At 45.5% G+C, this 27437-nt stretch overlaps 1 protein-coding gene across 2 annotated transcripts; it reads right to left on the minus strand.

Moving 5' to 3' along the window:
- Positions 1-399: 399 nt before the first annotated feature.
- On the minus strand, positions 400-26355 carry gpatch2 (G patch domain containing 2). 2 transcript variants are annotated; one of them, XM_023807019.2, is made up of 10 exons: positions 26112-26355; positions 24003-24698; positions 20229-20293; positions 19865-20047; positions 19411-19478; positions 10674-10741; positions 10228-10267; positions 9252-9316; positions 5490-5578; positions 400-1920 (listed from the first exon to the last, which is right to left on the minus strand). In XM_023807019.2, exons 1-10 carry the CDS (start codon positions 26159-26161, stop codon positions 1751-1753), a joined length of 1494 nt encoding a protein of 497 aa, XP_023662787.1. In that variant the 5' UTR covers positions 26162-26355; the 3' UTR covers positions 400-1750. The 2 variants fall into 2 exon arrangements, with proteins under 2 accessions (XP_023662787.1, XP_072558783.1); XM_072702682.1 differs by lacking the exon at positions 26112-26355 and adding an exon at positions 25892-25992.
- Positions 26356-27437: the final 1082 nt, after the last annotated feature.

Below are 27437 nucleotides of genomic sequence, written 5' to 3' on the forward strand. Positions count from 1 at the left end.
TTCTCCACATCCAGCTCATGCATCCCTTTCCCCTGTGCCTAAGCATTACATTTATTCAAAGCGATGTGCAATCTTGAGAAAGCCGGGCCAGCCAGTCCCTGGAGCAACTAGGGGTTAAAGGCCTTGCTCAAGGGCCCAAATGCGAAATCACTCAGCCGACCATGAGATTCAAGCCAGTGACTGTCCCATCGTAGGCACAGAGTCCCCACCTGCCACGCCACCCAGTGCCCCCACTAAGCACATGCCTGCTTGCTGGCTGATACCCATTCAACTGTTACGACCAAAAGGAACTGCACAGTAGCTTTGCATGAAGCCTTTTCGACGTGGACAGGAAACCTTCACAAGTCACTATCATTATTTTACATCATTCCCTGCACACACGAGAAACAAAACAAGAAATGACATTTTTTAATTTTTATTCTTAAAATCAGTACAGGGAAACCAATTCCAATAATCCATTTCCCACATGCCTCTTACTGTATGTTTTTAATGATTTAAAACCAACTGATTATCACTGGTGGTGCTGAACCCGTCAGGCGGTTCGTGAGCTTCAGATAAGTAGCCACCCAAACTCAGACGGCAGCTTCAGCGACACACAAGGTCTGAATGTTTTACAAAACTGCATAGGTGGATTCTCTTCAAGTTTGCAGCACTGAGTTACATTTGGAATGATAAGAGTAAGGGGAACACAGCTTTGTCGTTTTTTTTTTTTCCTTGTGGTCTGGGCTTTGTTAAGTTCCTGCTAGAAACCTTGGTACCACTGAGGAGGCTTCTGTGACAACACTTTGTCCACGTGAGCCCCAGCACCGAGGGTGTCTCCCCAGAGCCGCACAGCACACGAATCCACAAACGGCACAATCGGAACAGCTAATATCCAAACATTCATGACCCCTGACACTCATTTAAAGATTGGGGAATAAAACTGATACACTTTCAATTAGGATTTCCCTCAAAATTTTAGGTCTGAAGAAGCACGCAAAACTCACAGGGCTCTCGTGCTACCATTTGTACAGCTTGGCCCTAGAAATCCAATGCAACTGACCAGGCATCTCATTTCTGAATACTGTTACTGGACATCCTTCATAAATCCTTGACGATTCAGACCAGGAGTCCCGCCTCCCGCCTCTCCCAGCACCCTTGGTATGTGAGGATACACAGCATCTGCCCCCCCATTTACCTCTCTCTGTACTCTGGAGATACATGCTGACTTCTAGGGCCCGCTGGTGGTTTCAGCAGTTAAAAAAAATAGCTATTAAAACACAATAAAAACAAAAATTTACGGGAAGCTACACAACATTAAATCCAGCACAACGGTGCTTCTTCAGCAATTGTTTTTAACTAACAATGAATTAAGGATCGACCCGTCATTCAGCTCTGTCTGGCAGCTCAGTCCTAGAGCAAAGTTCTTAATTCTGAATAATGCTGATTGCGGGAAGAAATATTTTTGATTAGGGGAATGTCAAATGCAGCACACTCACTGGAGACAAAAAGACAATCCTGCAGCCCCGGGTGTCACATTCGGGTCTGTTCGTTTCAGCGTGGGCTCGTTCTAAAATAAGACATTTGCGGTTCAGTTGTTCTTAAAACTCATTTCCGCTCCCGTGTTTTGCTTAGCCGCTCCTTGGGGTTGATCGCAGGTCGGTCCGCGGCCGGTGTCCGGGAGGGTTAGGGAACCGGACCGGGATGATTTTCCAAGTCAGGTCTCAAGGCTTGTGGTAGCACGGGCTGCTCGTGGGGCGGGGGGGGGTGCTCAGTTAAACCCTAACCCTGCTCCCTTTGGCCTCTGTAGGGCCCGAACGGGTTCTGTGATGCCCCTTCCGTCGGGTCCCAGCCCCATTCCCGGAGTCCAGCCCATGGTCTGCAGCATCCGGCTCCCCACGTTGCTTTCTGGGATGGGCAGGGCATTCTCACCCACCAGTCCTGTGAATGCCAAGGAAAGCAAGGTCAGTGGGTGAAGGATAATCCGGACGAGTCTAAGGCTGGGTGATCATCTTAACACAGCTTCAGAAGTGAGGACAGCTGGCATACAATGGCTGCACTGCGAAAAAGCACCATTGCGGCCGTTTCCCTCGACGCAAAGTCTGTACGGCTCCCAAACCCCGCGCAGAAATCCGAAACCCGTGACTTCAAAGCCACAAAGCTGCCACGCAACACGTTCCTGGCCCTGGCCGCAAAGTCCGAACGAGACGCCGGAATCCAAGGCAGCTGCTCACCGTGAAATGAGCAAGCAGCACGCGGGGATTTGCTACGCCGCGAGGTTAAGCCCTTAGTGGGCGGGAGACGGCAGGCAGGGGGACGTTGCGGCCACCCTCTGCAGCCCCAAATCTAGGGGCGTGATAATCAAAGAAGGAATCAGGCTGCAGCAGGAAAGGGATACGGGTTTAATCCTACCCGGAAAAAAAACACAGTAGATATGGGCTTATTTTAACCAGCGTAGAAGATTCCAGGAAACGGGCATCTTTCTAAGAAATGAAAAGAATGAAAATGACAAGCAGGGTAGAGAATGCTGAAACAGTAAGTGGTAGAGCTCATGAACACACAATTAAAACAGGATCATTTTAACTTCAGTCTTAATCCAAACAGTGCCAAATTGATTCATATACTGCTCAACAGTCACAAACTATAAAAAGCTATAAAATTAATAGACATTTACTTAATTTCAGTCTTACTGGTAAAGTTTTGAACATAACTATTGAGGATTAAAATCAGAACAGAAAACATGATTTTAATAGACGTTGGAAATAATGGGAAAATCCATAACTTTAACCTATTAGTGTCCACTCTGCATTTAAAGGGCTGGAAATCGTTTTCTCTCTTGATATCTCGGCTCCCAACTTTAAGGCAGCAATCGGCTACTTCTTGAGAACATCCTTCTATGGGTGATTCTCTATGGACACCATCCTAGAGAGGCAGACTCTGCTCTGGATGCTGCCGATTCCCATCAGAGGAAAATTACATCGAGGAACAGACAAAAATATTTGTGAATGTCTCTCTGCTCACCTGGTGAGTGCGCTCAAGGAAAATAATCTCAAGGTGCAAAAGCAGCCGGGTGAATTTTGGCCCTGGATATGTTATCATGGACAAGAGAGGAATACCCAAGCTGCCGGCTGCACATGGCCAGAGGAGAAAGGTAGAGTGGGCTTTTATTTACATTAATTATTGGGGGAAAGCGTATAATTAAACAAAAAGCTCTGAACATACGTACAGCAGACGAAAACAAATCCAGATGAAAACAAATAATATATACATACTCCATAAAAAAACATAATAGTTCATTTTGAAGTGTAATTAAGTTAGTCGCTTGGGACTGGAAAACTACAGCTAGACAAGGTGTGAAAGAAAACAATAACTGATGTAAGTGCAAGAGAAGAGTGCTGAGTCTCAGTCCAGTGTTGCAAGAGCCATCGATTGCACGTTATGAGGTTCAAGGTGCCGCAACGTTGACTTTAACAACCTACCAAGAGGTGGGGCGAAATCTGTAAACAAGCTTCAGTCAGGGCACGGCCGCTTGGGGGGGACACATCTGTTTAATCCCCATGACACCTGACAGCTGGAGGAACAGATTTGCGAGGGGCCTGCTCATCAATTTCAGCAGAGCCTCTTAATGAAACGGCATGGCAGTGAAAGCCGTCTGGGGAGCGGGCCGTCCGAAGTGGCCCGCTCCCCTCCCAGTCAGCTTTTCAACCAACACTATCCACTCTTTACCCACAGATACTTCATTGATTCAGACCCTGGGCTCACTTGTTCAACGCAGCGTGTCCTCCACGGACTGTAGGTTAAGAAACAGTCTGCAGCTCACAAGTTCTCACAGGGCCATAGCCACTACGCCACCTGGTGCCTCAGTAGTGTTTCCGCAGTCCGGGGTCAAAATTAAGAATGTTCAGATACCTTTGGAGCATGACTGATTAATTTAGCATGCCATAGCTAAGACCATTAACCAGATTATGGTGCCACTGATTAGTACTGGTGGCTCCTTGTCCATACTGGGCTTCCCTTTCTCTTGCATGACAGTACCTCCCCCCCTCGTAAAAACACCCCAAGAAGGCCTCAGCCCTATGCAGTCCAATGTAGTTAAAAATGCCTCTTAAACACTTTGTCTGTGCACAGGACTTGGACAACATACAGACTTTCTGTTGCTGTTGCTCTCTGTCTGCTGTTTAATGCGCTTATTATCTACACTGAGCTGTAAGACACTCCAAATAAATAGACGCGATTCACCATTTTGTGCTTTTATTAATGGCTTCATGTCGCCCACTGCTAAGCTCCCAGCCACGATTTTCCCGCCACGGATCTTTTACTTCAGATAATTTCCAAATACCATCACAGACCTGTCATGAGATTACAAAGGAAGGACTATTATCTGCCTCTTTGTCAGTTGATTTCACGGAGTGGCCACAAATCAAAGGCATAAAGACCTCCAGAGTTTAAGGCGCCTGTGGAATTACAGGGAAAACAGACATTTTTTCACACTTGAATATTTCCCCATTTCGCAAAAAGTATATCACAGTGCTAATTTGGTCTTTAACTCTACCAGGCCTGTTCAGTACACTCAGGACATGGAACTGTCTGTCCACACTAAACCAGCTGCAACATTTAAAGAAATAATAAATACATTTTTCTTTTTTAAATTTTAAAAAAAGAACCCCCTGGTTCACTGTATTGACTTTAACTTCCATTCTTCACCATATGTCAACTTATTTAACAAAACAGACAATTAGGAAGAGAAAAAAAAGTGGGCTGCTAAACATAGGCAGGGTCGGAAGGGTCAAACCAGGCAAACTGACAGCGCCCTCTGGTGACACGGAGGACTTGACCCTACACTCGGGACAGACCCTGCTCTTTGAGGTAGGGAGCAAAGGTCTCATTAAAGATTCAAACACCTGAAACCAAGATGAGCACCAGGCTTACTGTTCTTTCACACATTCTCTAATTAGGCACGTTAGCTAAGGAACCGTTCCGTGGGAGATCACACTCTGAAAGCTTCCAGAATGCGCTTGGCTAGTGACAGCGTGCATATGGCAGAGAGGCCGTGCGACAACAAAAGGCGCGCATTAAATAAATAAACATGCTGGCGACCCGACGAGGGCGAACATCTGGACTCTTTGTTCGTCGTGGAAAGTGACCGGTCCCGGTGGCATGCTCCCATGTCCGGTATGGAAATGCTGAGCTTTCACCGAGAGCTACCTTTTGCAAGGAGATGTCCCCAAAGGGTTGGATTACAGCCGAAATCCCCTTCCTCCCGTGCCACAAAATCGTTAACTCTGCCACTCGTTTCTCAAATTATTCATACCTTTTCTTTTACTTATTTGTACTTTGACGTTAATCTTCAACGGGATGAATTCAACGATAAACTGATGGTTAGAAGCACTAAGAGAAACTGATGTAATTTACAGTGTAGCAAGGATTAGGGCTCAGACATGCACCCCCCCCCATGCCCTCAGTCACCAATCAGAGATAAGGATGGCTGAGGGCAGTGCCACCAATCGTACCCGTAGGGACGGGCCCGGCTCCTGGCGGTGCCTTGCGTCTCCTCTTGATGTCGCCCGTGCACAGGGAGCCCAGGTGTCCGCTCGTCTGCCTGCAACAATAATCACAGAGCAGCTGTCAGAATGAGGTGGACACAGGCAAGAGATGGAAGAATGGCAGGTCCACCCCTTTCCCCGCCGGAATGGGCACACCCTCTGAGTCCATGTCCCATAACAGCTTTGCCAGTTATGGTGGCTCAGACCGCAGCAGTTAGCAGCAAGAGATATACCTCAACAAAAACGATACTTTTGGTACTTTGACTTCCGGTCGAGTACCAGTACCAAAAGTTCCAGTACCGAAAATGGCAAACCAGCTGGGGTACTTCTTTGGTACTTCGGTACTTTGGTGTGGGACTTGAAATGCTTTCTTTGTCGAATGGATATGCAAATAACCAGCCGCTGAAACACAACACAAACGCCGCCTTGAAAACAGCAGCGAACTCAGAGAATAATGTTAAACGTTAAAAAAAATGCAATTTCGTTGTAAGAACATATAAAACAAAAAGATCTGGATGGCATGACAAGAAAAAAAAAGGATGAACACAATGTAATAAATATTTGGGTATTTATAAAACAAAAATGGAGTTCATAAATCTCTCACAAACCCGTCTTCGAGTGATTCAAACGACAAGGATGAAAATGATTACGATTGGCTCGGATAACGTATGCAGCGCTCATGAAAAAGCAGCAGAGGTAAACTTAAACTGATTTTTAAACATAAGAATCTAAAAGTATGACAGTAATAGAGTAAACATATTTTAGTGAAACTTTAACCCCCGTGCTGTAATGTCCATACAGAATTGAAAGTAAGAAAAGACCTTATTTTGATATAGCTGACTAGTGATGTAAGAATTGTATGTGCATAACATGTGATGTTTGTATTAATATTGCACATCACCAAGCCCTATAATATACTATAGCCATTTTTCGAATTCAGTACAAGATACCCCGCGTCGCGCTGCGATGTCAATCGGCACCGCTACCAGTTTTTACGGCAGTGGAAAACCAACACGTTGAAGTACCGTACTTTCAGTACTTTCTCGAAGTACCAAAAGTTTGGTACCTGGTGCAGCGGAAAAATGCCCCAAAATGCCACTTTGAATTTCACGTAGAGGCTGGAGCCATAACAGCATTAGTCTGCTTTCACTGACACTTAGAGTCGTCGTGGCAGCAGGACCCCACCAAAAAAAAAAAAAAACCCTGCCCGTAGTCTGAAGCAGGAAGCCAAGGAAACTTGTGCCAAAGGCAGGGGAGAGGAATAAAAGTCATGTAAAGATATAAAACTTTGAAAACAGACAGAATAGCGGCGTCAGTGTTAAAGGAAGGCACATGTAAACTCCCACAAGAATCCCACAACTCTGTCATTAAAGAAGAGCAGACTGAACAGGAATCCGAAATACAAGTCAAGGGATGCAGACCTTCTAAATAAACCCCAAGACTTTAAATTACCCAAGACACTCAGAAAAGGTCTTCGGAATCCCACAATGATGGGCATGGGTATGAGGGGGTAGATTTTCTTCTGTCATTCCACCACTATAATATAGTGGACGTTGCATAAGAGTGAGTAAACAGGAAAACGTGAAAGAAAACACAAAGGATTTAAATCTGAAGACGACAGAGTCTTCAACAACGTTACTGTGAGTTCACTGTACTGCATTGGGCCTGCTGATGCAAGAAGGCCAGCGGGAGCAGAGACAGGCACGTGACCACAGCGAGGCCAGCCCGCTGAGCAGCCCAATGGGGGCGCTGTATAAGGCCATACATCACCTCCCACCTCCATGAGAATTAGTGCCATTTCCTGCCCATTGACGTTAAATGAGGAAACCCCTTTTTTAATTTTCCTCAACATAAAACTATATGATTGCCTATTTAATGATACTATATTATAAAAACACACAGTTAATATAGTTTGGGTGTCAGCAACCTAGCTGAAAAGACACAGCAATTCAACAGTAATATTCAGCACAAAGTCACCCATAAATTCCTCTCACCTTGATTACAACATAATAGAGGAAGAAGGGAGGGAATGAGGGAGGGAGAAAGATTGGGAGAAAGGAGGAAGCGGGAGTGAGGGAGAGATTTATGATAAGGGCCGCACATCGGTGGTAGATGAGGCGAGTCATTCGTGATTATTATTGTCTTTTAGGAGACAACCTTTAGACGGTGACTTACAGTCTGAGGGGCAATAACAATAACCAAACCAAACCAATTACCAGATACAGCACTGCTGTGAGAGGGAAGAAACCAAATGAAGGCCAGGAGGAGAAAGATGAGTGAGCTAGAAGAAGAGAGGAGATGTGGGGGAGAGAAGGCCAGCCAAACAAATAAAAGGACGGCAAACTGTTTCTGCTGTGAGCTGGGCCAGGTGTTTCTGGGTAAATGAACAGCGAGGTGTGAGAGACGAGAGGGCGAGAGTCAGAGTCGCGTGCAAGCTAAGATGGACGCTGGGCGTCAGGGGGAAGCGGCGGGGGGGAGCGGCACCGCCACCAAGGTGAGAAATGACGAGCGCCTCCATGAGTGAGGGAGCGCGGAAAGAAGGGGGGAGACAGCAAGGGGGAAGGAAGGGGGAAAGCAAGGGGGGGATGACAGGGAAAGCAAGGGAGGAGATGGGGTGAAGGGGGTGTCCACCTGTTTAACAAAACCAAGTTGAAGAAAAAAAAAAAAGTTGAAGATGGAGGAACAATTTTCAATGTATAGAACAAGAACAGCATAACAAATATTTCAAACATTCCAGTAAATTGGTCATAAAAAAAAAGAAAAGCTCAAAAGAAACTTCAAACTGGACCGAATGACTTCACATTCGCTGAAACTGACAAAAAGCCTTGGTTGTGGTAACTGGGAGAGGCCGTTAACGGCTGGCAGGTGGGCGCGCTCCCGACCCCGAATTCGTCATCTCGTGAAGGATATTTCGAGGAGGAGCTGCTTCACTGCTCCTAACATCCGCGTGGGTCACTTTCACCTACGGGGAGCTCTCTGCCTCGCTATTTTTAATTCAATCACCAAGAGTACGTTTCGCAGTTACCATTTTAAAAAGAGTGGAAAAAAAAGCAGCCATTTAAAATCAAGGTGAATAACGAAGTCAAACCCGGGCGTTTCGGGGGCCTGGCCGTTTGTGGCTGCCAGCACTCACTGTGCCGGGCTCAGGAACAAGACATTACCCAGGTGGGGTCCAAAAAGATTCATTATTTAACAAAACCTCAAATTTCCTGTCAAACAAACTGATTATTAGACAGGAAACAGTTCTGTTAAAATCACAGACACCCCTAACACATCTGAGTGCGGTTCATGCTTGTGAGGGAAGCACACTTCTGAAGCAGCCTGGACATCCATGCATGCGACCGAAGCACCACTGACATGTATCACCTGAGACTTTTTATTTTTACATTTACAAAGTATTTTCAAATGCTTTCACAGTATTACTTGATGGCCACCTATGAAGGGGTCCTTTTTGCCTTGGTTTGGAAAATCTTCTCTGGAAAAAATGACCGTAGAGCTCTTGCTGGTTTTAGCTGTGCAAAACCACCATGCTAAACATGTAACCCTCTTCACATGACGACAGTAAGGCACAAAAAGCTGAAACAAACAGATGTACATGCGGTACAAAGGATCCAAGTCCAGAGGGGAAAGGTTTTCTTTGTCTCGGGAAACCATGCCGGGAGCCCGAAATGAGCCCCCAGAGACAGATGTGGACGTCGGGGGGGGGACAGACGGACAAGCGCTGCTCACCTGCTGGCCGTCTTTAATGAGCAGCTCCTACGATGGCCCCTGTCCGTCCGGGTGTCCCACGGCAGCTGTACGGGAGGGACACGGACAGAACTTCAGCGTGGGGGGCACTGTCGGCGTGTGCGAGCCACACTCTGGCTGCCACCACTGACAAAGCTCACAGGGAATCATTAATCTGCTCCCCGCACTAACGATCCAGAGGAGTGGATCTTTTTTGAAAACACTATATCCAGGAGAATCGTAATGAAGGTAGAATTACCCTCTTCAAGAAAAGCGGGGAGGGCTTTGCCAACATAATTACCAACATTAAAAATAAAAAGCCTTTCCTATTGCTTTTCAACACATAAATACCCAGCTGAAATACCCTTAAACTACAATCTAAGTAATGCAATCAGAAGACATTTCACTCTAAAAATAATGATATACAACACACATCTTAAACTAGAAGCGATGTTTACGAGCCATTAACTTCAATAAAAGTTTGAGGAAACATTAAATTATGATGTACGAAAATAGTCAGACAAATAATTTGTTTAAATGTAAGAGTGACCAGGACCACTTAAGGAAAAAATAAAAATAATTGGGCAAATAAAAAAACAGTCCCACGGTCATTTATTTCAATATACTTTTCTTCCTGCAATCTCGATTAATTTGATAGTTTTCCGCACGATAGGACGAGATGTTTAAAGTCATACATACACTCACAATGTGGCACGTAATTAAAGCTGAACATGCACCTACAGGAAGTCATTCTAGTCCCAATGGGTGGTGGGGGGGGGGGGGGTCCTTACTTATGCTGTTCTTTGAGGAGTACATGTGATCAATGTTACTCGATTTGAGATGATTAAGTGTTAGGGGTGTAACAATACTTATTTCCCAAGGTTCTGTATATATATTGGGGTCCTGGTAACAGTAAGGTTTCTATATCCTTATGTTTAAGAAAAAAATACCCTGTAAGCAGGCTGTGAGGCTCTCTCACCTGTCCATGTTCCCTTCTGGATTCTGGACCAAACCAAGGGCTGCGGAACAGAGAAAGATTACACTTCAGCATTCAGAAAGGGCCATTCTGACAGTCCACCTTCAACCTTAATCGCTAGTGATGACCACATGATTGGGGGGCGCTTTAAACTGAGAGTAAATGGGTCCAGTCAGAGTGTGCGATGGCCCGGAAATAAGCACTGTATTACCAATGATCGAAGAGGACCCAGACATGTGACTCAGACCAGACAATAACCAGGACTGACCCAAAAGGGGGACCCAGCCTGGAGCAGCTTGTACCACAATATCACAGATACAAGTGGCAACAGACAGCAAACCACACCTCTAAGAGTTGCACTGCCAGTGTCCTGTGTCTCCCCTTCCTCACAACATGTCATTCATGAACCTGATGAGGAGAGGCGCTCTTGGTGCCGCGACAGTACTCACTCGTGGTGATGGGGGTCCTGGGAGAGTCGAGGCAGCCTCTCGTTACAGCCCTGCCCAGGGACGCCAGTCTGCAGCGTCAGAGATGCGGAAAAATACATGAGAGTCCGAGACCAAGAGGGAAAGCGTGGAGCGCAGCCGGGGCCGGCCTAAGCAGGGCCCCAAGCGCGGCCGGGGCCGGCCTAAGCAGGGCCCCAAGCGCGGCCGGGGCCGGCCTAAGCAGGGCCCCAAGCGCGGCCGGGGCCGGCCTAAGCAGGGCCCCAAGCGCGGCCCCATCAACCTAATCAAAAGCATGACCAGTTTATTGATATTCTCTCTCAAACACATTAGGAAGGTTTCATTAAGCAATAACCATAGACGGGCCTTTAAATGATGCATTCTGTACAACAATATGCAAAAATGTTTTGTTTCTGTATCTACACACCGCACTTTTATCTATTTTTTTTTATACAAGTTTCAGTCAAATTTGATACACTGGTAGAAGAAACTAATCAGACAATAAGACACGCCTTCAAACTGATAATCGCACTGGACAAAACAGCACTAATAACAGTGAATTTGCACATTACGGTACAGGAAACGATTGCTGAGGTGTCTCTGTTTGAGCTGACCACCCCCAGCGTTACTACTAGTCAGAGGCTGCAGCCTCTGACACGCGTGTAACATTACACAGTCACACCACTCCTGAAGAGAGACAAGTACATCTGCAGTACAAAATACTGCATTTTCAAAACGGCATCCCAATTAAGAATTTGCCATGTGGTCACAGTAAAGAGCAGAGCATTATTATTATTACACTTTGTTCCAAAGGTCCCTTTTCACACATAGTCATTTAGTGTAGCATAAATAATTTCCTTTCTGACCAACAGTGCCAGTTCCTGGCTGGGCAGACAGCTGCAATATATTATGAGAACAGCTTTCTATCTTATTGTGAGAGACCAATATAAAAGTATTTTTAATTATGTTCTGAGAGCACAAAGTGACTTACAACCTCATAAGTGTTCTCTTTATTAAACACCCTTTTATTGCGCACAGAAGCACAAAAAAACACATTCTCCGAGCTGCAAGTCAGGGTCCAGTCTGAGAAGGTGTCTCCCGGCTGGCTCATCGGACGCCCGAACCTCCTGAACGGCATGATGTGAGTGGCCTCTACTGGCTAACTGAGGGCAGCATGAGCGACAGCACAGAGCAGTCGCGGCAGCCTGGTCACACGGTGCCGCCGGCGGGCAGGGCTCCTCTCCCGAGCTCGCCGACGGGGAACGCCGCGGCAAACCAAAGGACAAACAAAACCGCACCGGGGTGTGTGTGACGCGGAGCCTGTCACTGCGTGGCCCCATCGCAGCTAGACCGGCTTTGCACGGCCAGAGTACAGCTTCAGACAGACACCCTATAAAGGCTGAGCTTTCCAACAAGCTCACAGTAAACATTCCACACGGACTGGGAAACATACAGCGCTACAACTTCTGGCCAACTCACCTCACAAAATCAGTAATCCCACCTTCCAAATATACCACACAGCAACGAATCTGAACAGAAACTGGTAATGGGAACACACACAGGAGCATAATACACTCTTAGCAGGTAATCAGACTGGTGGCATAAATGTGAAAACTACCTGTTTAGGTCTGATACCAGTGACAAAGTGATGACCTCGATGACCTCCGTTGTGGGGTTAAAGGTCACACTTAACAGACAAGCGAGCAGGTGCGCCAAACTCCGATATCTCCCAAAATGGCCTGTTAAGACATATCCAAACTACACCTGCTTGTTTTTTTAGTAAAAACAAACCCATTTATAAAGTCTATATCCACATGCGGAGACTCTGAAGCCAATCCCAGAAAAAGTGATGTGCATGAGAAGGTCCAGGGATGTGGATAGGCATGGATTTGAGGAAACCAAACAGCCAACAGAGCGTACAGAAGCACAGCAAGAAACACCAGCTCCACAGACACTGAGCTGGGCTTGAACCCACAAACCAGGAGGACGTGAGTTCCTGGTCACGCCTCCTTCATCTACAGTACCTTAAAGTGCCTAGAGAGGGGATTCTGGAAGCTGCATCCTTAGTGATACCACTGTACAACCCCACTATGCCACTCAGCTGACATTGCCCACATAAGCACCTGGTTCACACACTGGACACGGTGTTGCCTGAAAGGCAGACTTCTTCCACCAGGGATTTAAATCAGACACAATGCCAGTGTGACTCCATAAACAGCCTGTCACTGAATCAGGCATAATTATTTACAGTAAAAGGACAGGATCTCTCAAGAGGTAAAATTAATGTTGCACGGGAATCACGCAGAGATCTCTCACAAGAGTAATAACTTACTCCACATTACAGTGCTCTAAATAAGAGTTTAACCCCAAAATTTTAAGAGCTTAGCCTGCAAAGCGCTTGTCCCATCTTATCACATACAAACTACACCTTGTGCACAAGAGCTGAGTGTTTGCTGAATATTCAGTTCAATTTTATGTATACAAAACAATCACAAAGACTCAAGAACATTTTATAAATAACTACAAGCACTTCCATTTGACGAGAGCCAGCTGACGGATGACTAGAAAAGACAGTGGCTGTCAGGTTTCGCTGCTTTCCTCTCCATAACAGTGACTCTGCTTGGGCTTCATACACATTTATTACTACATATCAAAAGGAAATTACACAAGTTCATGCGAAGCTTCACATTGCTATCAATCTGTTTGACCTTTGATACACCACCCATATAAATTAACAATATACTTTATTGGACAAAGACACTTTGCACATTTGTTGTATTTCCTATTTCAGCCATTTCTTTTATAATTTCATATATCTACATTTAGCTATATTTTCTGTTTCTATTTCTTCTATGTATTTCATATTTGTTCCATAAATACATATCTCTCTAGTTCCTAGTCACATGTCTGCTTTGATGTTTCCAGAAGAATTCATACAGTATGTAGCAATGTACAAGAGGTAAAGAATCTTGAATCTTCATAGAATTTTTCAAGCAATGCGTAGCAATCCCAAAAGATCCGCAATCTGCATCTGTGTGAGCCCAGTAATAATATTTAAAAAAACATGATTACAGCATCTGTGCACCCAGGGGTCTTTGTGATCACCACCACGGGCCCGTTTCCATGCGAGAGAACAGCAACAAGACGACCATGATCCACACAGTGGGCTGGTTCACTGTCTCAAGCCAGTGGCAATCTGACAGGTTTTTACAGAATGAGACTCTGTTCAAATGAAATTAAATGCTTTATTTGTCATTTGTACAAGTATGAGTACAGCCACATAAGAATTCTTTCAAACTTCGCAAATCCCATGAAACACTATTCTGCTGATGTTGGGATTTGAACCGTTCACCTTCGAATCACACGCACGGAGGCCTGACCCACTGACATCACACACATCACCGGCCCGCCCACCTGCCTGTCTGCCGCAATGCTAGGGCTAAAACTCCAGTCAACTACGCCCTTACGTAGATTTTGTGCAGGTAGGAAAAAGACACCACCAGGTAAACATAAAACTGACTTATATTTACATCAAACACACAGAAGAGAAGAAAACCTCACTGCTCAGCACAATGAAAAACAGGGAATAAAATTACATTAAACCCACTTCTACAATCCTCAGCCAACTCCTTCCAATTAACATCACTCATGAACCCACGACAGATCCTGAAATTCTCTCCCATATACCTCTAAGAAATTCAGTAACCTTAAGCTGAAGCTGTGAAAGGAAAGGAGACCAATCGCTTAATTACAGGTTACGGGGTGGGGGGGGGGGGAGGAGATGTGACAGCCCAAGAAAGCAGGGAAAAAGAAACATAAAAGTAAATAGCCAGGAAAAAGATGAAAAGCCCATGTTGAAGTGCCACCATAAATTATGTCGAAATGCATGGCAAGGGCACCAGGTGCTTCCCGGAATAGGCTGGGAACAACTCTGACTACCTGGAAACAACTTACTCACATCTTAGCTGGGAGATGGGCTGTTCGTGACGCTTACTTCATGCGCCTGTCAGGACCCTGCATGGCAAGCACAGTATTGCAGATTTGCACAATCAGACTGTAAGCCACAACAGGCCACAGAAGGGCACTGAGGCCCAGCCCGCTGGGGTTCCCTGTGGCCAAGATTTAAGCATAATAAGACTTTAAATTCATTGGTCAAGCTCATGACACGTCAGGGGGAAAAAAAGAATGAAAAAAAAAAATCACTGGGTTAGAGGCAACTCAGAGATCAATAAACTTGTGACGAGAACGGGACGGGACAGGCTTAGGGGCCTTGGTGAAGGAGTGTCAGTCACGGCAGTAAATGCCGCCATGATTTCGACTCACAGTGCTCATTTAACTGCAGACAGAGAGAAAAACCGGTGACATCACCACTGGACATCCTGGCTTTAATGCACAAAGGGACTTCTAACGGGCCATTCACAAGGAGTCCGATATCTGCACAAAATGATCCGAGGAACCAGTGGGAGAAATTAAAAGAAGCCCATTTACGTCATGCCAGATGGGACTGGCGGTGCCGTCGACAGCAAACAGCTCATCCTTCGTCGGACCAACTCGTCCTGGTCCCTTTGTGAGGTCTGGCAGGTAATGATGGATAAGAGAGCTGTTGTGAGGCGGGAGACAACTGCGAAGCCATTATAGCTGCCAGTCCCCCCCCCTCGACCCACCCCCCCGGCTCCTGTCATTATTACACACCGAAGATTTATTCGGGTTTATTGCATGTGTGCTGGGTGCCGGCCATTTGCAATTCATCACCGGCCCCTGGTAAGGTGGCGACCCGCATCCGTGACCGGCAACTCCGCACACATGCTGAACGACGGCAGCGGGGGTGGGGGGGGGGCGGACTGGGTGCAGGCGAGGAGGACCACTGGCTACACTAGAGGGACGCATCTTCCAACAGCGAAAAGATTAGCTTGCGAACATGGAACCATCATAACTCTGGGCACTGAGATGTAGACTGCTACTGTGATATACACACACACACACACACACACACACACACACACACACACACACACACACACACATAGATAGTGGATTTATATATTTTTTAAAAACTGCTTTAATACATAAAAATATGTTTTCGTGTATTGATGTAGTGTGAGACAAAATATGGATAAAACGAGAAATCTCCAAACAGGACCTTTAGAAGTTAACCGGCTGAGTTTCTTCATTATGGATACACAAACATTGATTATTCCTTTAAGACTACCATTCTGACAGGGACTAGACCGCATTAAATTTAAAATCATATTCTTGTACTCTAAACATCTCTGCCTGTGATGTATTAGAATGCTTTCCATATTTAAATAAAATTTAAAAAACAGAAAAATTTCTACTTATGCAATACGCAGATGAATTTTTCCGTCTGGCGGGGCTGTTATGAAGCCAAGGAGAGCGAAGAAAGTGTCCCAACACCTTTTAATCGATTGCTAAAATGTGCGGTACTCCACACTCTGCTCGTAATGGAAAAGTTCATATTTCTGTGCTTTTGAAAAGGTGACCATTACAGCGACTGTAATTAGTCGCCTGCTCTCAGATCAATTAACGCTGGTGAAAGTGGGAAACCCTACAATGGAGGCTGGGGCTATGAGCCTGTGCCCCCCCACCCATCCCTATTTAGCGCCACTCATTCTTCCCGTCAGCTATTGACTGGGCTGACCATGTCGCGCCGAATCTATGGATGCTGCTACGAGGCGGCTGTCTCACACACACACTGCCCCCCCCCCCCCCCGAAAAGCCTTATTTTTGCCGTAATTACCAGCCCCGGCATCCCCTCCCCAAATGATGCACCTTTAGGAACCACAGATGTTTATTCACTTAGCATATAAAACCTCCCCGAGCTCCTCCCCCCCCCCCCAAAACCCCCATGGGTCACTAGACTGCAGGAGGAAGTTAGGAAAACTGCGTTTGCAGCAATAAAATAATAATGGTGCGGAGAAGGGCACCTCGCCAGGACGGCGTTTGGGTCCCTTTAAAAACATAATGAATAGGCGAAGGGAGCCTTCCCCTGGTGAAAAAAGCTCCCCTTAGATCATTACACTTTTATCTCCCGTTAAAACATTCTTTGAATACAAAAAAAAAAAAAAACAGGTCACCTTGATCTCATTCAAGAATGGATGACCTGTGATAACCGTCTCTCCATCTGACCTCCATGAAACCAGCGTGGCTGGCCCTGAATTATTCAGCAGACACTTAGAGGCTAATGAGTGAGGGGTAAACAAGACAAAAAACCCCCTAAAACTGCAGGATACAAGATAAACAAACTTCCCGGCTTCTGTCTCCCCCCTCGTTTTTACATCAGCAAATCAGGGAGGCTCCCTTTTCCAAAACACCTAATACATGGACAGAATTGTAAGCATGTAATTCACACAGCACCTAAACAGACGGGACAAAAGCTCTACCTTTAAGGAGATATAACTAAGGGGGTAGCTGCCCAGTTCCACAACACAAACACAAAACACCACCTAGGTTCTATCACAAAGACTGATTTCTTGCTTAGCCAGATTTAAGGTACCCCAATTTAAATGGACTTTATATTCGTTCACTTACATTCAGCCCAGACAACCTCAAGTCCGACAAGTTAAGCAAGAAATCTCGCTTTGTGATACAGGCCCCTGTCAAGCTGCATGTCTGGATAAGAACCTAAACACATAAATAAGCCACGCGACTCATGCAGTCGCGCAGCAGCATGCAACATCTGGGTGCCGAGGTCATCCTGGCCGATACGGCGACTGGTGCAGTCTACAGACTCGGCCCCGTTTACGGTCCTGAATGTTGCCGCGGCCCCTAGGCACGCCTCCAAGCGCCAGCTTAAAGGCTGTGAAGATCTGCGCTTTGGACGGGATGCCTCGCCCTGCTTCACACTCGCCCAGGCCCAGCAGACTGCTGCCACTGCTGACAGATGGAGGACACTTACCAATACCGACGTCCGCTTTTCGTTACTGAGAGATACTGACAAACAGAAACTCAAGAGCACGAGGGGGGAGTGGTGACCCGTTTCCCCGGTAACAGGGGGACTTTGGGGCTGATACGATTACTCACTACTGCTCTTTTAAGTCTTAAAAAAGATATTTCTACACCAGTGAAAAATCTTATTCAAAGCCTATAAATAAGCAATACTCTTTGGGTCCCTGGGAGACAAGGCTATTAGCAGAGAAAGCGTATTAATAATCCCTTACTGCAGACAGGAACGCATCTAATAACAGACAGCTAAATCATTCACCTGAAGGATTGAATGTCCGAGAATCAAATTAATTTCCTAATAATGGGAGGCGCACCAAGACTCTGAGGAGAACAAGGAGCCGGCCAGGTCTGCAGACGGACGCAGACCGCGGTGTTTCCGACAGAACCTTGACATGACCGTTGATCCACGCGCAGCACGATCTCAGCGGTGTGGATTCGAAATTCTATTAGTATCGTTGGCTAAATAAATAAATAAATAAAAAGACAAGGAGTTATGAAGGCAGCAGAGCCACAGCATGTACTCTATCAGCCAATTACTGCTGGTAAAGTAGAATCAGATGGGAAATCGAAGGGGGGAGGGGGGGGGGGAAATAACATAGTGCCAGGCTGCCAAGACAACAGAGCATGTGAGTCAAAGAGAGCGGTACAGACCTGTCAGAGACAATCTGGGCTCTGACGCGTCTAAGGACTGAACTGGCTGCCCAGTACAAAGCCAAAAAGGTGTGATGATACAAGCAGAGGAAGTGCTACAACCTACCATTTGACTCTCTGGGTTGCTGCCATTGTGTTATTTTTACTCTCATATTGTATAGGCACAGACACTAAACGTATTTTAAAAAAAACCTTATATCTTCTTTGTAAAACTGCAAAACAGGCAACAATAAAAATCCGCTTGTACTGGAAATATCCAGGGACGTCCGTGAAGAGTGAATTGTGGAAACAAGGGGGCCACAGGACGCCAGAGGACACATGGCAGAAAGTCACCGCAAAGACCTCGGCATCGTCCCCACCCTCTTTATACAGGAAAGGGGCTCCCATTAACACAATAAGCACAACACAGTCTGAACACATGGTGTGTAGATGAGGGGAAACCCACCGCGAAGTGACGGGAAGAACCACGCAGTAACACAGATACACAGACACAGGACGTGGCCATAATCTGGGGAGTCTGTACTGACGGGAGCAGCACGCTTCCACACGCCACATCTCACGCGCACAGCCGCTGATCTGAAACTCCCGAGCCTGTCATGTGGAAAATTACACATCCTCAATCAATTACAGGCAGCGAGTTTAACTGTAAAGCACCAACTGGAATGGCTTACGAACCACTGTGTGTAACTGAAGTATTCAATAACGATAGCAAAAGCCCAAAAAGGAAAAAAGAATTTCCTAATCATTTGCTCCTACAGCAAGTGAGCAGCATTGTCAGGAATACACTGTCAATTAAAAAACACGCCTGTCACCAGCGGTGCCATTTACCACCCCTCAAATCACGCATTTCCATGGGGCCCCAAAGAATCGGTGGCCCCCTGTTGGCCAAAGTCACTACAATGGCAGGGCCCCAAAGTAAGCTCCCCAGAAAGAGAAAACCCGCCCCCCGCCTGCCACAAACGTGACCACAAACAGCATGTGAAGATGGCTGCCCTGCTCGCTTTGATGCTCATCCATCTTGTCTGGGGTTTCGATCTGAGCGGGTCTGTATGCAGCATGCACTGCAGGATCTTCAGTATTGCTAACCGCTTCCTTGGGGTTCAAGCCCTTCCCTAAATGAATGACGTACCTTCACGGCGGTCGGCGCTGACGGGGAAGACGGAACGCCATGCAGACGGCTCAGCCTGGCCTGAAAACCTGAGGCGACAAACACCAAACAGCGATTACGGGGCTTTTCCACCAACTGGGAAGGAAACGTAGCTTTGAAGTGAGATGGGGGGGGGGGCAGACAGGGCAATGCTAATCTGATGCTAATTTGTACTCAGACAGGCACTGAATGACTCAAAGAAACAGGAAGAGCATGGAGGCAGATGTTCATGAACAGCTTTCCTGACTCAGCTCCACTAACCTCTAAGCAGAAATATAATGATCCTACACAACAGCAATAGGGATCTATGTGTTTCTATTGAGCAGGACAATGCGTGACAGACGGCTTGGACAGATACAGAAAGGAGAATAGACCCCCACAATGCACATACGTCCTCCCTCTTACAGATATTTCGGGGGGGGGGCAGGTCACTGACCTCTCTGAGCTTTCTGGGACATGATAGGGAAGGAGCCCGTGAGGATGCTGTTGAAAACGGGGTCGGACAGCTCCCTCTCCAGGTCAGAGGAGTCCTCCTTCTCCCACCAAGGGATGACCCCGGCTATCCCACAAGCCCCACCCGGCTCGCCCTCATAGAACCAGTCGCTCTGCTCGTCATCGCCTGGGAACAAGAAATGTCACAGCATCAGGCAGGGTCAGCTTCAAAATAGCAGTCGCCACAACCATAACATCCGTGCACGAGGAACGAAATGTACCTACTGAGATGATCCACTTTTAAAGAGCATCATTATATTAACCAACATTTTAAAAGCCTGCCGAGAATCTTAAAAAGCTGAGGATACCTTGCCTTCCTTCGTCGTTGGTATACAACCCACCATCACTGCTGTTACTGACGCTGCTAGTCTCACTGGGACGAGAGAGACAGAAAAACAGACAAGATGGTCAAAAGGAATACATGTACAATTTGCGGTGATTAGCAGAAGCTTGCTCACATGAATTAGCCACTTTTAAAATGATCAAAAACGCTAACAGGACGCTAAAGGTCCACTTTGTAAGAATGGGAGGTGTATATATAGGCGGGCAGAAAGACATTGTCATTATTAAATTCTAAATTGCCGGCAGATTGTGTTCATCAAGCTATAATACAGCATGATTTTTCCCGGACCTTGAACCTACAACCTTCCAGTCAGACGGACAGTCCGTACTACAGAACCTATAGCTTAGTGCCGGCTTGAGAAAAATGACCCTGAATAATCGAACACTTCCCGCAACGCCGACCCTGCCCCCGCACGTGTGGCATCTTGAGCATTACCGTATCGACCCGATGAATATTTTAATGTTGGCCGAAGCTTGAAACTCCGGTGGGATTGTTAGGGAAACGCGGGGGAACGGTAATGAAAATATGTCGGCCCTGCAGCTTATAAATCTCACGCCGTGACAGTGAGGCCAGCAGCATTTAATGTCCTTCTTCGTGGGGTACAGGAAGAGAGAATCCATCAGGCAGGTCCCCACACCGCCTGACAGATCTCCGCCGTCAGAGTGCGTTTCGCCACAAAGGCTGGCAGGGGAGCAGACGCTCTACATCAAGGGGGTACCTTACATCCACTCATCTAAAAGGAGAAATAGCTCAGCAGGCAAAGACACATAGGACTCAGATTATTCTGCAAACGTTTAACGCAGAAGACGCATATTAATCCCTCCTTAGCCTGAGGAAATCCCCCTTTTCTTAAGCTTCATTACTTTATGAGAGTAAAGTATAATTTGAGGCCCGAACTCCTTTCCTCTGCCTGGATGGGTAGCGATGGACGAGCTGGTCCTAAGGGTCACCTGCAGGCATGTTATCCCAGGAAGCAACCTGTCTCCACGTAACAGGAAGGGGGCAGCCCATTTCCACGCACTCCCCTTCATAGTGATACTTCCAAAGCAATTAACAAGCCAACCAGCTCGCCGGAGGGGCCCGGTAGAATGGTCCCACCGGCAGAGTGTCCCCCGTATTTCCATTGGTCCCCGCAATCGCCGGAAGGTGGCCAATTTGGCCGATGGCTGTCAGTGGTCGTATGTATCATGGGCTTTGGATGGCTAACCTTTTTGACCGCTGTCAAACGCTCGGGCAGAGCGCCCAACAACAGAAAAGAAAGACGTAGGCCGATGACTGATGATATGAGGGGAATTGAAAGAAGGGTTGGGGTGCTAGACGCACTCTCACAAAGTGTGACATCGGCAGTCTGACCAAGGGAATCTCCAGCGTTACTAATCAGGTATTCTGCTAATTTTTCATCTGATCTCAATAAATACACAGAGAACGCACGATGACCCCAATGAAACACGCCTAATTAAGCAACAACATGGATACGATTACAGACAATTAAAGTAGCCTAGATAACTGCCCAACATTAGAAGCATGATAAAAGAAATCCGTCTGAAAAGTAAGAATGGTCCCTTTAGGGTTTTTGGAAAATCCAAATTATGTACGACTATGTGAGACTCCAGAGGCAAGCTACTAAGTTAGCGTTTCAATTAAAAGAATCTCATTTTAAAGTTTGGAAAATATGATAATACAAATGAGGACATACCCACAGAGGAACAAATAACAAAAACATTTCTTAAAAATTACAGTCAATCAACATATTAAATTAAAGAGGAATTCAAAATCAATTCAAATTCATTTGATTAAACCCTAAAGCAGGTAAACCTACCCCTAGTTTCCCAAAAACATAACATGTAAAAATCAGATTTTTTTAATAGTTTTAGAGGATTTATACTGAAAGAATAACAAACTCTGAAATTTCTCTCAAGGTGAGCAACACGGGGTAGACAAAGAAGCTTTCCTGTACTTGTACTTGTGCAAATAAAGGATCATTTCATTTTTCATCTGCAGTCATTTCTATTATCATCAGCCCCTAAGGCTTGTGTACCGGGCTGCCTTCCGAAAATCTACTTATCGAACACTGACTACCTTGACTAATGACAGGTGTATCCCATCTAGCGCCAAAATCTGTTTCCTATGAACTTCTGTACCGGGGGACATCTACAAACCACCATGTTTCAGCGCTTACATAAAAACCACTGCAGGCTCTTTTGGGAAAGAGCAAACAAGGGCAGTGATCACAACCTGCTTCTCCATCATTTGGGTAACATGCTTAGAAGTGCAGCAGCTCTCTGGGAATCATATAAAACGGCCATCTACACATCAAAATCCCACATCAGGAAACTAACCATGAAAGGGCTTGTTTTATTACTACTGCAATAAAATGTTGCTGATTCCATCAACAGTACGTCTGAGCAGTAACGGAGGACCTATATGAATTTTTGCTTTAAGAAACATGCTTCTGAAATGCCGAGCGATTTGTGCCTAAGAACATGGGAAAACAACTTCAAAACATCAGTGTAGCTTTAAGCTCCCAAGACGGACCAACAAAGAAATAGGGCAGCAGGAAGCACAGCTTAAGGAGAAGTATCACAACCCATCAATACACTACCCAGCATATTAAAGCGAGCTGGCAATATTTGATTTTCAGAAGTCAAGAGGATTCATTTGACAATTATCTTGGGATTAAAATCAGGAATGTGGCGTGAGCAAAATAGACAGAATAAAGAATGCCTTGGTAATATGCCAGCACAATATGCAATGTTAATATCGACATTGCATGTTATGCACATGCACTTGTCACATCATAAGCACTGCGATAGTCAGCTGGATTGAGACCATCAATGAGTTATGCTAAAACATTTTTACTGTTATAAACTTAGCAGCTTTCCAATTTTAATTATGGTTTCTTTTCAACATTATCTAGTATAGAATTTTTGAAAAAAATCAGTCTAAAGCTTACTGCGGCTATTTTGCATGAGCTCTGTACGCGCTCTACAAGCCAATTATAATCATTTTCATCCTTGCCGTTGGACTCACTCATAGACTGTGTGGTGCGTTTGTGAGAAATTTAACATTTATGAGTAAAACGGAGAAAAGCAAACAAGAACTGGTCACCAAAAGACATTTGTCTTCCAGGGAAAGGAAACATTTTGGATTCCATAAAGACAATTTCAAGCAAAATCAAGTGATTTGTAGGCACTGCCTGGTGTCTGCTGGCACAACTCAGGGCAATACTACCGACTTATTTGGCAGACTATATTGGTAGATAAGTTCCATTTACCTATAGTTTATTTTGGTCAAATTTTCAACTGTTTGTTTTATAAATATTGCAATATTTATCACTACTATTTTGAATGTGAATTTCTCCCAATATCGTTTAACCCTACTTGGGAATATATTAACCCTGTGGGTGGTAATTCTGATCCTGGGTGCACACACAGTGTGAGGCCTCTTCAGGTCCCTTTAAATGGCTCACATCCCGAGCAGTGACACAGAATGCTAAATTAGTTCAATTACCGTAATAATTAGTTCAATCGACTTCTTAAGCGATCAGGTAGCGCGACAAATCATTGCCTGCCAAGACCCAGGGTTGAGAACTACTGCCCGAAAATGATTAATTAAACTTTTCCAGAGTCATTAGATAGTGCGTAGCAATCATCATAATGGGAGATCCTGATCTGTTTACAGCAAAAGGAATTTCTTGCTCCTCTCAAAAACAATAAAAAACCTAAATAGGAGTAGCCACCTGTCACTCATCTCCTCGTCTGATCCCTTGTGCTCCTCATAGTCCATTTTGTCCTTGCCTACTTGGCTGGACTCCTCACTTTCCACTACGACACCTTCGTCAGTCGCCTCCACCCCCTGCCTGCTGGTGGTCAGCTTCCTCTTCTTAACCCTGCTCTTCCCAAGTTCGGGCCCCTTAGCCTCTGGGTTCAGGCCCATCTCTCTGGCACTGGCGTGCGGCTTGGGCAGAGGTGGGGCGAGCATGCCGGAGACCTCCAACGGCGGGTCTACAGCCATGCGCTTCACTTTCCTCCGCCTGCGCAGGCTGCGGCTGCCCAGCCCCTCTGCCCCCTGGAGGTCATCATGCCACAGGGGTCGCCTTCCATCCAGGGCCAGGGGAAGCCGGCGCTTGGGGCCCAAGAGCTGGTCGTCGGAGTCACTGTTGTCACGGGCATGGCTGGTGGTTCGGTGTTCCCGGTGGTCTTCCAGGCTGGACTCTGAGCCTTCACTCAGGGGGTGGCAGGACTCCCACGGCGGGTGGGCGTTGTCTGAGCGCCGTTTACGGCCACGCCTCTTGCGCGCCTGCCTCTTCAGCAGGCACCCCACTGCCAGGGCGTGGTCCCCCCCATCCCCACAACCCCCACGGGGTTGCTCAGAACTCTCCTCCAGCGCTGACACCAGGTCGTGGACCAGCTCGTCCATCGTCCTGCGGAAGTGCCTGAGCAAAGCACAAACATGACAAAAACATATTACAAACACCGTCTGCACCCTCAGGGCTAATATTTGTATTAAACGGACTTACAAGTGGCTACTAGAAAACAACTAACATCCAAAAGGTTTCTCAACAGGGCTCCTACTTGAAAAAGAAAATGCTAAGCATGTTTTGCGGCAAACAAGCTGTTCCGCTCTTGGCCGCAGACAATTTCTCAAAGGCTCATGTCACATTCTTCTTTCCAACCCTGGAAAAAGAAGGAAAACTATTCCCTGGCCTCAGAGCCTGAGAAGCCACACAATTCCCAACCTTAGAATGAAACAGGTGGAGGTGTTCAGACCAGAAACATCACCTTCTTCCATTTTCCCCAAGAAAACAGGTTACACATAACAGGCTATAATTATAGTACACCGGTTACATAGTGCTCATCAAATTCACAACTGGTGACCTTAAGACACTCTTAACCCAGGTTATAATGCCTGTATAGATCACAGCAGGCCACAACAAAGCTCTGGTTAACAAACATCTGTTTGTTTATGCTTAAGCACTGTATTCATCAGTAGGGGCATAATTTTCTTTGAACTAAAAATAAGAACACATTTAGCTTGCACTTTCCATTAATACCATCCCCTCTAATTATTTAAAAGCATGTCCTCCTGTATTTTGTTTCAGTTTGTATACCGGTATACAGGTAACGAGTATACAGAAATGTGCTTGATAAAGAAGACTCATAATACTAACCTATTGGTGTCCTTTTAATTTCTAATATCTGACACTAAGGAACTAGACTGGGTTAAGATTTCTGTACTTATCATTAAACAGCACGTATATGACAGGCAGGCAACGTCCATAATATTATTGTTTGCACTTTGTAACTAGCAACCACTCTTCCTGATAAACAATGACTCTTCACTAGATAGACAACACTGTATTTCTGTCAGGTAATTTAGTTTCTCATTCTCCGTTTTACACAGCTGGTAATAAAAATATACATTATATTGATGTACGACTTCACATTCCATGCAGTGACAATTAAACACCATTCCAACGAAAGCTTGGAAGATAATAGTGCCGTGGGTTTCATCCTTGGTAAAGGAAGTCTAACTAGCGAAACAGCTAACCGGCTAGCTACACTTAAAAAGCATAAAATACTGAGGTGACCAGACGCTAAACTGTCAGTGCGCTTCAAATTACTGAACCTTTTCTATGAAAAACGTGTCGAGGCAAAATAAGAAGACATAAAGCGTTGTCGTGTAGCTTGAGGGAGATGGGGTGCTTTTCACGTAAGAACGCCGGTAAGTAAAACATGGCTAGGCTAAGCTATGCTAGGCTAAGCTAGGCTACGCTACGCTAAGGTAGGCACTAGCCGGCTAACCGGCCGTTAGCCAGCGTCTACTCCGAGCGCCAGTGCCGACTTACCAGCTGGTTCTCGCTTTAACGAAGTTCTGTGCGTCGGCTGCGCGGAACATTAAAAAAACCTCCCACAGGAAAAGGCTCAACTAGTTACTTTCAAATTACCACTGAAGGTGGTGGAAGGTGGGACGCATCAGGGAGCCACCATTTCAATAAAAAAAGCACAGGAAACCAAACAGCCGTACAGGATGTAGGTGGCTGGCTGGCGAGGCGCGAGCCGGCGGACTGGAGAGGCACTACAGCGCACGGGCTCGGCGTTCCCATTGCAGTTTCTGCATATTTAAAACCCATCTTTTGTATTCTATGAATAAATAATTCAATTATTGTACATGTTGTCATTTTGGCCTCGGCTACGTATCCTTTGTGACTTAAGTTTGTCAAATAGGAAAAACGTTATAACTCGGCGCATGGCACTTGGAGAAATTCAGGCATATTTAATTTTATGAAACATACTTGCATTCCTTTTTTGATGTTTATATGCTCTGAGTTGAATATTATTGTGGTTGTTTTGCATGTCACTTGTCAAGTTCATTGCTTACATGTCGGTTCTTCGGTGATTTCCATATGCCTCCATGTGCTTGGTGGTCGGTATATTCAAGCCCCGAAACCAAACTCAACGGCACTCTCTGTGCAATGCAGAAATGGGCTTTTGACATTCCCTCGCACTAATTTACCTAATAATACACTGTAATCGATCCATTTTCCCTTTTGTCCAAATCACCGGAGTGCCGGGAATGGGCAGATGTATACTAATCTGACCTTGGTGCTTTAACACCTGCTAAAGGAATTAAGTGTGAAGGTTAAAATCTAAAGATGCAAAAAACCATATGGACACTTATTAATTTTACTTTTCACCCATATGGTTTTTATTGAATGTTAATATAGTTTGTTTTCCCCATCATCATATTGCCCAATAACCGTATAATTAAAAAAAGTATTCTTTAAAGAGAAAGTTAATATGTGAAAAGGAGTCGTTATAATTACCTTTTGGTAAATCAGAATTAATAAATGCGAGTAATTAAATATTTTCCAATTTAAAACTATACTCACCTTTTATTGCCTTTTAATACCCACTATTACGTACTTTAATTATTAGTAACAAAAAAATAATAACATCTGCATGGACACTTGTGCAGCATTTGATAGTGCTAACCTATGTTTTTTGCATATAGGCTATTCGACCATGTGTAAAAAGCGTTGAGACTATGTTTTCAAGGTGAACTTGTCTGACATTGACATGGCTGTAGGTGGCATTATTTGATGGTTTATTGTTTAGTCATTTCTGTTCTGGGTACGCATTAAAAATCGAGTTAGATCAGCTCTGGGAGAGTT

This window comes from Paramormyrops kingsleyae, chromosome 19 (assembly GCF_048594095.1).
Source record: "Paramormyrops kingsleyae isolate MSU_618 chromosome 19, PKINGS_0.4, whole genome shotgun sequence".
NCBI classification, from domain to species: Eukaryota; Metazoa; Chordata; class Actinopteri; order Osteoglossiformes; family Mormyridae; genus Paramormyrops; species Paramormyrops kingsleyae.

Excerpts from the sequence above, each read along its gene's own strand:
- gpatch2 (XM_023807019.2), bottom strand. The coding sequence starts at position 26,161 with ATGTTCCGCGCAGCCGACGCACAGAACTTCGTTAAAGCGAGAACCAGC. Across the intron at positions 19,479-19,864 it reads GTCCCAGAAAGCTCAGAGAG|GTTTTCAGGCCAGGCTGAGC; the intron begins GTCAGTGACCTG and ends TTGTCGCCTCAG. Across the intron at positions 1,921-5,489 it reads AGCCGGGCCCGTCCCTACGG|GACTGGTGGGTGAGAATGCC; the intron begins GTACGATTGGTG and ends TGGCATTCACAG.